Source organism: Natator depressus, chromosome 13, assembly GCF_965152275.1.
Source record: "Natator depressus isolate rNatDep1 chromosome 13, rNatDep2.hap1, whole genome shotgun sequence".
Taxonomy (NCBI): Eukaryota; Metazoa; Chordata; order Testudines; family Cheloniidae; genus Natator; species Natator depressus.
The window spans coordinates 35,036,147-35,047,144 of NC_134246.1; the positions used below are offsets into that span (position 1 = coordinate 35,036,147).

General features: G+C 42.0%; 1 protein-coding gene across 1 annotated transcript; it reads right to left on the reverse strand.

The window, feature by feature from the left end:
* Nucleotides 1-4,176: 4,176 nt before the first annotated feature.
* Nucleotides 4,177-5,127, reverse strand: LOC141997509 (olfactory receptor 14A16-like). The gene has a single exon (XM_074969888.1). It carries the CDS (start codon nt 5,125-5,127, stop codon nt 4,177-4,179), a length of 951 nt encoding a protein of 316 aa, XP_074825989.1.
* Nucleotides 5,128-10,998: the final 5,871 nt, after the last annotated feature.

Genomic DNA, 10,998 nt, shown 5'->3' on the forward strand with positions numbered 1-10,998 from the left:
ATGAGGGGGGATTTGATAGCTGCTTTCAACTACCTGAAAGGGGGTTCCAAAGAGGATGGCTCTAGACTGTTCTCAGTGGTAGCAGATGACAGAACAAGGAGTAATGGTCTCAAGTTGCAGTGGGGGAGGTTTAGGTTGGATATTAGGAAAACCTTTTTCACTAGGAGGGTGGTGAAACGCTGGAATGCGTTACCTAGGGAGGTGGTGGAATCTCCTTCCTTATATATTTTTAAGGTCAAGCTTGACAAAGCCCTGGCTGGGATGATTTAATTGGGGATCAGTCTACTTTGAGCAGGGGGTTGGACTAGATGACCTCCTGAGGTCCCTTCCAACCCTGATATTCTATGATTCTGTGATTCTCCCTAGGTAACCCATTCCAGTGCTTCACCACCCTCCTAGTCAAATACATGGTAACAGTGAATTTGAACCAATTGGGATAGGATTTTTACAAATGGGGCCCAAGGGATTTGAGTGTTCAACTGTCACCGAAATTCAATAAGAGTTGGATGACTAATTGCTGTAGGTCCAGCTGAAAATCACATCCTTCCCCCCCGCTAATGCAAAGGGGGGAGTGAAAGCACTTAAGCATTAATCAGCTGTAAAACTTTAATGGGACTTCTGGCTTAATTGTTTTTCCAGATCAGTGTCTTAGTTCAGAATATTCAAAGGAATTGAGTTTTAAATTCATAATCACTGAGTGTTTGGACAAGAAGCAATGATGCTTTACACCATATGAGGAGTTGTCCCTTTGTTAATAAATTTGTTAGTCTCTAAGGTGCCACAAGTACTCCTTTTGTTTTTAAGAGAACTCCCATTATAATAATCCAATGTATCCAATAAGGCAAAAGAAACAGAGCACATTAAAATATATCTAGTCAAAATGGCTCAAAACTCACAGACAATGCATGCGATGAAATTCTTGTTAAAAAGCTATGGGAGTAAGAAATCTTCACAGAAATAACAATGAATAATACATACTCTGAGGAAAATCATGATTTGGAAATCAAGAGTCATAGACAGAAAAAGAGGCAAAATAAATTGACATTGATTATTCATGATCTATCTATCTATCCACATGCTCTTCTTTTATCTATTGTATATGTAATATACACAACCATGCACAAACATGGTTTAATAATAATAATAATTAATAATAATAAATAATGACAACAGCCAACTTCTGTGATCTAGACACATTTGGATCCTTGTGTGGATGAGAGATCATTGGCCAAATCCACCTTTGAAGTGAATGACTATATCTCAGTTGTTATGGTTACAAGGGTAGCTGAACCTCTTCTCCTTGGTCTGGTCTCTTAGTGGAAAACCTCATGTCTCAGCTTTGTGCCTGTCCCTCTCTTAGGGTGGAATCATGTGATTCTCCCACTCTCCAGCTGGGTCCCAGGCTATAGCAACTTGTGCACCAACAAATGAGTTCTCCAACCATGTTTGGTACCTGCAGTTCTTCCCACAGGAGTTGTGACCCATAGTAAGTTGAGTGACTAGCCAACCTTCACCATACAAAGTATGATTTATTTACCACTGTAGGAACAAAGCATAACATAAGAGAAAATATGAGCAATTCTAGATCCATCACTGCAGTAGTTTGGCAGGATAAAAAGTTGGTTTTATTACTCTGACTCAGTTTGTCTTTTTGAAACATTGCAATAGCTTTCCCTTCCAAAATACCTTTCCACCACAGCAAGTAATTTTTTTAAAATAAAAAATAATAATATATATATAACTATATAAGGCTCTACATGCCCTACCACATCATAAATAAGACAAGAAAATCCCATTAGCATTAAAATAATCATTTGAACAGGAACTCAGATATTCAGACACCTGAAAAAACTTTTTTTTCAATTCTTTATCATTTGGGAAAGAGAAGCTTCATGTCTCTCGGAAAACCCCTTCAAAGAGATTATGATATTGATACCTTGAATAAGTGACAAAATGAACTGATACCTCCTGTCAAGGCTGATTTCCCACTCTGTCACTTTGAGTGCAGAAGGTGGGGGCCCAAAAGGATTCTAAAAATTAATACTGGCCACTCCAGGCTGGTATGAAACTTCCCAAGGTTACAGCTTTTCTCTGACCTTGGATGGGTAGATGCTGCCACCACCCAAGTTCAATCCCCCATCCCCTGTTTTGAGAATCCAGGAAGGAGCACTTGGGAATTCCTTCCTGTGGGGTACCATCAACCCCTTTCACCCCCGCTCCGGGGAAGAGCTGAGAAAGAAAAACAAAGGAAATCAGCTGTTGCCACCAACTTAAACAACATATGCCCAAACCTCTTAGGACACAAAAAATCCAATCCTATTCTTAAAAAAGGTTAATTTTATTAAAAACAAAAAGAAAGAAAATACATCTGGAACTTAGGCTTTTTGCTAGATCTTAAAAAAAACAATTACAAAATTTAAGCCTCAAGTTTGCTCTCTTGAGATTCAGCTTAAAGGTTACAAGCAAAACTAAAGCATTTGGGGTTAGCACAGAGGAGTCTGTCAGGGTTCCTTCCCCACTCTGAACTCTGGGGTACAGATGTGGGGACCCGCATGAAAGCCCCCGAAGCTTATTGCGACCAGCTTAGGTTAAAACCTGGTATGCTGCCACCACCAAGAGCTTTAACAGGGAATCAGGGAAGAGCCCACTTGGAGACATCTTCCCCCAAAATATCCCCCCAAGCCCTACACCCCCTTTCCTGGGGAAGGTTGAGAATAATATCCTAACCAATTGGTTATAAAATGATCAAAGACCCAAACCCCTGGGTCTTGGAACAATGGAAAAATCAGTCAGGTTCTTAAAAGAAGGATTTTATTTAAAAAAAAAAGAAAGGTAAAAATCATCTCTGTAAAATCAGGTTGGAAAATACTTTACAGGGTATTCAGATTCAAAACACAGAGGATCCCCCTCTGGGCAAAACCTTAAAGTTTACAGAAAACAGGAACAAACCTCCCTCTTAACACAGGGAAAATTCACATAAAACAAAAGATAAACTGATCCGCCTTGCCTGGCTTACCTATACTGGTTGCAATATTGGAGACTTGGATTAGGATGGGTTGGAGAAGATGGATTTATGTCTGGCCTCTCTCAGTCGCAAGAGAGAATAACCGTGTAAACAAAGAGCACAAACAAAAAAGCCTTCCCCCCCTCCAAGATTTGAAAGTATCTTGTCCCCTTATTCGTCCTTTGGGTCAGGTGCCAGCCTCAGGGATTTTATAGTATTGTATAGAGGAAGGTGGTTTTGCAGGGTGGAATATCCTGGTTGAAATTTATCCCTTTATATTTATGACAAGTCCACAAACCAATAAGAAATAAAAGAAATAATTCTAATCACGTCTTCCTAGACATTCCCTGATTTACTTACATATCTGGGGTTCAAATAAGTAGTTCTAGGTATGATCTGATGATTTTCCATACCTGGCTTAAAGCTTCTTATAACATTGCTGCTATGTGTCTCCTCTCTCCAGAGAACAACAATAGACAGACAAAGGGAAAGTTTTTTTTTCCCAATTTTAAAATGTTCTAGTCCTCCCATTGGCTCTTTTGGTCAGGTTCCCTCTCTCTTCCCTTTACCTATGCATGCAGTCAGACTTTTTAACTCTTTACAGGTAAAGCAAGTTGAGAACAGCTACCAAGAGGGATTCTATAGCTAACTGGCTGGCTGGCTGTCCATAAAAGGGAGCTTCCTCCCCCCCCCAATGTAACATACCCCCATTTTATCCAACATGATCCACCCTGCAAATTCCTACCCCAAAAAGCCACCTTGAACAAAGAAACAAGTCAACCAATGAATCAGCAACATGAAAAAGAAAAAAATCAAGCAAACACACAAGCCAAACCTCTCATACCCAAGCAGAGTTTTCATCCCAAAAAGAGAGAAGAGGAAGAGACATCACAAAGCCCACTAGTGAGTTAGCAATAGCTATAGATATTCTGTGCAGCATGGTGATGGTCACAGTATAAATCCCCAAGACAGATAGATACGTGTCTATGTAGATTTATGGATAGACATATAGATTCTGATATTATGTACATGGTGTAATCCTAAACTTACTCATTTGACTTCCATGGAATTAGTGCAGATTTTATGACATCATAAACAGATTGCACCTTATTTCTCAAGGAAGCAATTGATTATTACTATAAAGAAGCCCAGAATGAAATCACAGCCAAGGATCAATGACGGACATTTTTTTTGTTGGTGAATAACCTCCACACAATCAGTTTCTTTGATGCAGCTTTGATCTCCGTATTCCTCATGCTGTAGATGATCGGATTCATCACTGGAGGCACCACAGAATAGAGAACAGCCACCATGAGATCCAGCCCTGATGCTGAGCTGGAGGTGGATTCCAGGTAGGCAAAGAAGCCAGTGGAAAGTAACAAAGAGACCACAGTGAGGTGAGGGAGGCAGGTGGAGAAGGCTTTATGCCGGCCCTGCTCAGAGGGGATTCTCAGCACGGTTTTGAAGATCTGAACATAAGACACAATTATAAAAACAAAGCAGTTTAAACTTAAAAACACACTAAAGGCAAGAAGCCCAATTTCACTGAGGTATGAGTCAGAGCAGGCAAGCTTGAGTAGCTGGGGGATTTCACAGAAGAACTGGTTGATGACATTGGACTGGCAGAAGTGTAACCTGAAGGTGTTCCCAGTGTGCAGTGAAGTGTAGACTATACCAGTAATCCAGGCACTGGCTGCCATTTGGACACAAGCTCCCCTGTTCATTATGCTCTCGTAGTGCAGTGGTTGGCAGATGGCGACATATCTGTCATATGCCATGATAGTGAGTAAGGCAAAATCAGCTGCAGTGAAGAGGAGAAAGAGAAACACTTGGGCGACACATCCAGGATAAGAAATCACCCTGGTGTTTGTGAGGGAATTGGCCATGGATTTGGGGATGGTGACAGAGATGGAGCCAAGATCTAGGATAGACAGATTCATCAGGAGGAAGTACATGGGGGTGTGAAGGTGGTGGTTCAGGGCTACAACCATGAGAATGAGAAGATTCCCCATCAGGGCTGCCAGGTAAATCAGCAGAAACACCACAAAGTGCAAAATCTGCAGCTCCTGAACATCAGAGAATCCCAGGAGAAGGAACTCGGTCAGGATGGTTTGGTTGGACATTTTCTTTCTCAGTTCATTGTGTGATGGCTGTGGAAGGAAGGAGGTCAGGATTAGAGCTACAGAGAAAATGGCCCTGATTCCCCTCATTAATATCTCTTGATAAAAGTGTCAATTGTGCCCAGCACTCGTCATTGCCATTAACAAGAAGTGGTGAGTTAACTCACGAGTGTAAATTGACACAGCTCCCTTAAAGTCAATGGAGCTGCATCTGTTGACACCATCTGAAGATCTGGCTCAGGATGTGGATTGATAAAATACAGTATGAAGGATGGAGCAAAGCACATTCAACCCCAATGATCTAGACAAGATAATTCCCCTATTGGTCCAGACACCAGGCTGCAAACTTGGGGATGAAGCTAAAATACTAAAAAGCTAATGTTGCCTGATTTCCACTTTCCAGGAAAACTGGGATTTCAGCTGAAGATATTTTCATAGGCATTCTCTGCTATCATTAAAAATAACGTTATATATTGGAAAAAAAATTCAATTACTTCAGTGAAAATTTTCCAGTTTCACACAATTTTTACCAGCAATTGTTTGGTTCTCAGTTAAAAACAAAAAATGTTTGGTTTTCACAATTTCTATGAAAATTGTGTTTTTTTTCTGCTGCAGAAAAAAAGAGGAGCTCTAGATGTGGGATTAAATGATAGTAAAAGATTTAAAGAGTTTCAGTTGTAATTCGTAGTTCTAGAATTAAATTTCTGCAACATAATAATACCCCAAAATATTTAACTGAAATAGCAAACTTACAAAGTTGGTCTTTGTGAAATGTTTCCCAGTCTGTGATGCATTTGACAGTCCACTGCCAGATCCCTTCAGCCATTGTCTATCTATAGATCTGTCAATAATGCTCCCATCTCTGTATTATCCAACATCCATTTCCCTGCCGCTTCATCATATTTTTTGAGTTGCTGGGTCTCTCTGCAGTTCCTTGCAGACAGGGATCCATTCCAGAGATAGGCGCTCCCTTCTTCAGGCAGGCTTGGTGAGAAGTGAAGGACTAAATAGGATTGGGGCAGAAAGCCACTCCCAGCTCTGAAACATATCCTGGCTTGTGCAGGCTTCAAGACAGGGTCACAGCTCTGATCTCACCTCTGGAGGAAACCACCCTGACACCTGCCCTAGTTGACCCTAATTCTACAGTGCGGGATCAGCATTTGCCCTTGCTCTCACACAATGGCAGCAACCATGGATGGATGAGTGGCTAAAAACAAGGCAAGGGCTGAGGCCCAAAGTGTGTGTGAAGGAAACTACAGAATGAACTATATATTTGTAGCACAGACATGTGACCTACAGTAGCTTGGAGTCCAATGTGACCAGAGCTGGTTTCTTCATTAACATCATATAATCAGCTCTGAGAGAGCAGAGATTTTTTTCCCCTGTGTTGCATCAGCAGCTCTTGAGATACAGCCACCAGAGGAACCCACAGCCCAGGCTGCTCTGGCTGTTTGATGTTGGTCACTAAGAAGCAGCCAGAGGCAAACACTAAAAGCTCAGTGCAACGTCCTAAACTGGTGTAAATTGATACAGTTCCATTCAGTTCCGAGTAATTAGGGCTGTTTACACCAAGTGGAGATTTGGCTCTTTGATTTCATTGGCGCAATTTGGATTTCCATTAGCTGGGGATCTGACCCTAAAACTGCCATAGAGCCATGTAAGTTATGACCAGCTGGAAATCTGGCCTCATTAACTCCAATGGAGCTATGTCTGATTTACACCGACTGGGAATCTAGTTCATTACACACTTTCTGATCCATATTCTTTGCCTCTGAATCTGAACTGAAGATGAGACAAAAGTTCCAAACCAGTCTGCACTTTCTTAGTAATCTGCCCAATGGGATTGAGTGTAACTTTTAATGGCTACAGAGAGATTCATTCCCACTGGGGACAGAACTTTGGAGGAATTCAGTGTTGCTAAGATTTTCTGTATCTGATTTTCAATTTCTACTAGGATGAATGAACCTTCTTTCTTTCTTTCTTTCTTTCTTTCTTTCTTTCTTTCTTTCTTTCTTTCTTTCTTTCTTTCTTTCTTTCTTTCTTTCTTTCTCAGCCATTAAATGTTTTCTTCCTGCAGACAACACTAAAATAAAAGGCTCATGAGGCTGCAGGTGCAAAGCCACATGATATCTTCTAGCTGTTTAATTCACACTAATTGTAGGTATGTCAGAGAGACTGAACAAATATGAAGGGTCAGATCCCCATCTGGTGCAAATCAATTGTAGCTCCCTTGGAGCCAATGGGATTGTCAAAGCTGATTCCCCACTCTGGCACTTTGAGTGCGTAAGTTGGGGGGCCAAAAGGATTCTAAAAATTAATACTGGCCACTCCAGGCTGGTATTAAACTCCAGAGGTTACAGTTTTTCTCTGACCTTGGATGGGTAGATGCTGCCACAACCCAAGTGCAAAACCCCTTTGAGGATCCAGGAAGGCGCACTTGGATATTCCTTCTGGTGGGGTACCCTCAAGCCCTTTCACCACCACTTTGGGGAAGAGTTGGGAAAGAAAAACAAAGGAAATCAGCTGTTGCCACCAGTTAACTAAACAACATGTGCACAAACCTCTTAGGACAAAAAAAATCCAATCCTGTTCTTAAAAAAGATAAATTTTATTAAAAACAAAAAGAAAGAAAATACATCTGGGAATTCAGGCTACTGATAGATTAAAAAAAACACTTCTAAAGATTAAGCATCAGGAATAACCTTCTTGAGGTCCAGCTTAAAGGTTACAAGCAAAACAAAAGCATTTGGGGTTAGCACAGTGGAGTCTTTGTCCTTGTTGAACCTCATCAGATCTCCAATTTGTCTAGGTCACTCCGGACCCTATCACTACCCTCCAGCGTATCTACCTCTTCCCCCAGCTTAGTGTCATCTGCAAACTTCCTGAGGGTGCAATTCATCCCATCATTCAGATCATTAAAAAAAGGATGTTGAACAAAATCAGCCCCAGGACTGAGCCCTGGGGCATTCCGCTTGATATCGGCTGCCAACCAGACATTGAGCCATTGATCACTACCTGTTGAGCCCAACAATCTAGCCAACTTTCTATCCACCATATAGTCCATTCATCCAATCCATACTTTTTTAACTTGCTGGCAAGAAAACTGTGGGAGACCATATCGAAAGCTTTGCTAAAGTCAAGATATATATCACATCCACTGCTTTCCCTATATCCACAGAGCCAGTTATTTCATCATAGAAGGCAATCAGGTTGGTCAGGCATGACTTGCTGTCAAGGTTCCTTCCCCACTCTGAACTCTAGGGTACAGATGTGGGGACCTGCATGAAAACCCCCTAAGCTTATTTTTACCAGCTTAGGTTAAAACTTCCCCAAGGTACAAACTATTTTAACTTTTGCCCTTGGACTTTATTCCTGCCACCACCAAGCGTGTAACAAATATATAACAGGGAAAGAGCCCACTTGGAAACATCTTTCTCCCCAAAATCCTCCCCAAACCCTACATCCCCTTTCCTGGGGAAGGCTTGATAAAAATCCTCACCAATTTGCATAGGTGAACACAGACCCAAACCCTTGGATCTTAAGAACAAGGAAAAAGCAATCAGGTTCTAAAAAAAAGAATTTTAATTGAAGAAAAAGTAAAAGAATCACCTCTGTAAAATCAGGATGGTAAATACCTTACAGGGTAATCAGATTCAAAACAAAGAGAATCCCTCTAGTCAAAACTTTAAGTTACAAAAAGACACAAAAACAGGAATATACATTCCATTCAGCACAGCTTATTTTATCAGTCATTTAAACAAAACAGAATCTAATGCATATCTAGCTAGATTACTTACTAAGTTCTAAGACTCCATTCCTTTTCTGTTCCCAGCAAAAGCATCACACAGACAGAGAGAACCTTTGTTTCTCCCCTCCTCCAGCTTTGAAAGTATCTTGTCTCCTCATTGGTCATTTTGGTCAGGTGCCAGCGAGGTTATCCTAGCTTCTTAACACTTTACAGGTGAAAGGGTTTTTCCTCTGGCCGGGAGGGATTTTAAAAGTGTTTACCCTTCCCTTTATATTTATGACATGCCTCCCAAATCATAGATAGGGTGAAACCCTGGCTGTGATTTCTTCCTGGAGCTCTAGGAAAAAACAGAGTTAATAAGACACAGGCACCTCTAAATATACTACCAAGTATATAAAGACTAACAATATTTTCCCCATCTCAAGGACGATTTTAACCAGTTGATTCTGGGAAACTTTCACGGGAGAGTGCATCAGCCACTTTGTTAGAAGCTCCTGAGATGCGTTGGATGTCGAAATCAAAATCTTGGAGAGCTAAACTCCACCGAATACGTTTTTTGTTATTTCCCATGGCGGTATGAAGCCACCGTAGCACAGCATGGTCGGTTTGCAGGTGGAAACGCCGTCCCCAAACATATGGGTGTAGCTTTTCCAGAGCGTAGACAATGGCGTAACATTCTTTTTCAATGGCTGACCAGTGGCTTTCCCTCTCAGACAGCTTCTTGCTGAGAAACACGACAGGGTGGAATTCTTGATCCGGTCCTTCCTGCATTAAAACTGCTCCCACACCACACTCGGACACATCTGTGGTTACTAGGAACGGTTTGTCAAAGTCTGGGGCCTTTAGCACAGGGTCAGACATGAGTGTCGCTTTAAGCTGGTTAAAGGCCTTCTGACACTCTTCTGTCCACTGAACGGCATTTGGCTGTTTCTTCACAGACAGCTGCAACGGCACAGGAGCCAGCAAACAGATCTGTAAACAGGGGAGTTTGAAAGGGGAGTTTGTCTTGTGGTGCTTGTTTGGGGTTTGTTTTTGCTGTGGGGGGGTGGTGTTTTGGTGTGGTTTGTGTTTCCCAGATTAACAGGGTTTAGGTGGGAAGGCTGTGACAGATACAGAGGCAGCAGTGGGAGTGACCCATGTCGTGGAAGACACAATGAGGATGACTGAATGTGGAAGCTGCGGTATGTCCATGATCCTGGAGGGGGTACCTGGTAAGAGTTTTGTCTGCATGAAATGCCGTCAGATAGAGCTGATGGAGGAAAAGATCTGAGGTTTGGAGATGCAGGTGGAAAGTCTGTTTGATTTTAGGAAGGGGTTTGAGCAGATTATGGAGCAAAGACATGAGGTATCTGAAGGGAAAAGCTCAGACTTGCAGATGGAAGCAGGACTGGGGAATTCTGATGGGAGACTGGGTGAGGAAAGTGGTCAGTGGAAGCATGTGACTAAAAGAACCAGGCAGAAGAAAAGACGGGCTAGTGAAGGAGAAACAGAGCTCAAGAATAGGTTTTTCAGAGTTGGAAAATGAAGAAGGGGCTCAGTAGGTAATCACTGAAGGTGGAAAGGCAAGGAAGAAGAGAAGAGCGGCTAGTCCTATAGGAAAAGGGGAAGAGTTAATGGAGACTACACCAAATATGAGCCCCAGGAGGATACAGGATGGGTTGAAGAGGATTACAAGGGAGAATAGGACTGGAAAGAACTTGCAGGCAGAGGAAACGGGATAGACTGGAGAATAGCACCGTCACTAGGAAAAGGCAGGTCTATGTGATCGGGGACTCTTTACTGAGAAGAATAGTCAGGCCTGTAACCAGAGCTGATCCAGAGAATAGAAGGGTATGCTGCCTTCCAGGTGCTAAGATACAGGATGTAGACCTAAGGTTGAAAAGGATCCTAAAGGGAGCAGGAAAGAATCCCCTAATTATCCTTCATGTGGGAACAAATGATACGGCTAGATTCTCGCTGGAAAGTATTAAGGGAGACTATGCTAGGCTGGGGAAGACGCCTAAGGAAATTGAGGCTCAGGTAATCTTTAGTGGGATCCTGCCTGTTCCTAGAGAAGGGCAACAAAGGTGTGACAAGATTATGACTATCAACAGATGGCTTAGGCAGTGGTGCTATAAGGAGGGCTT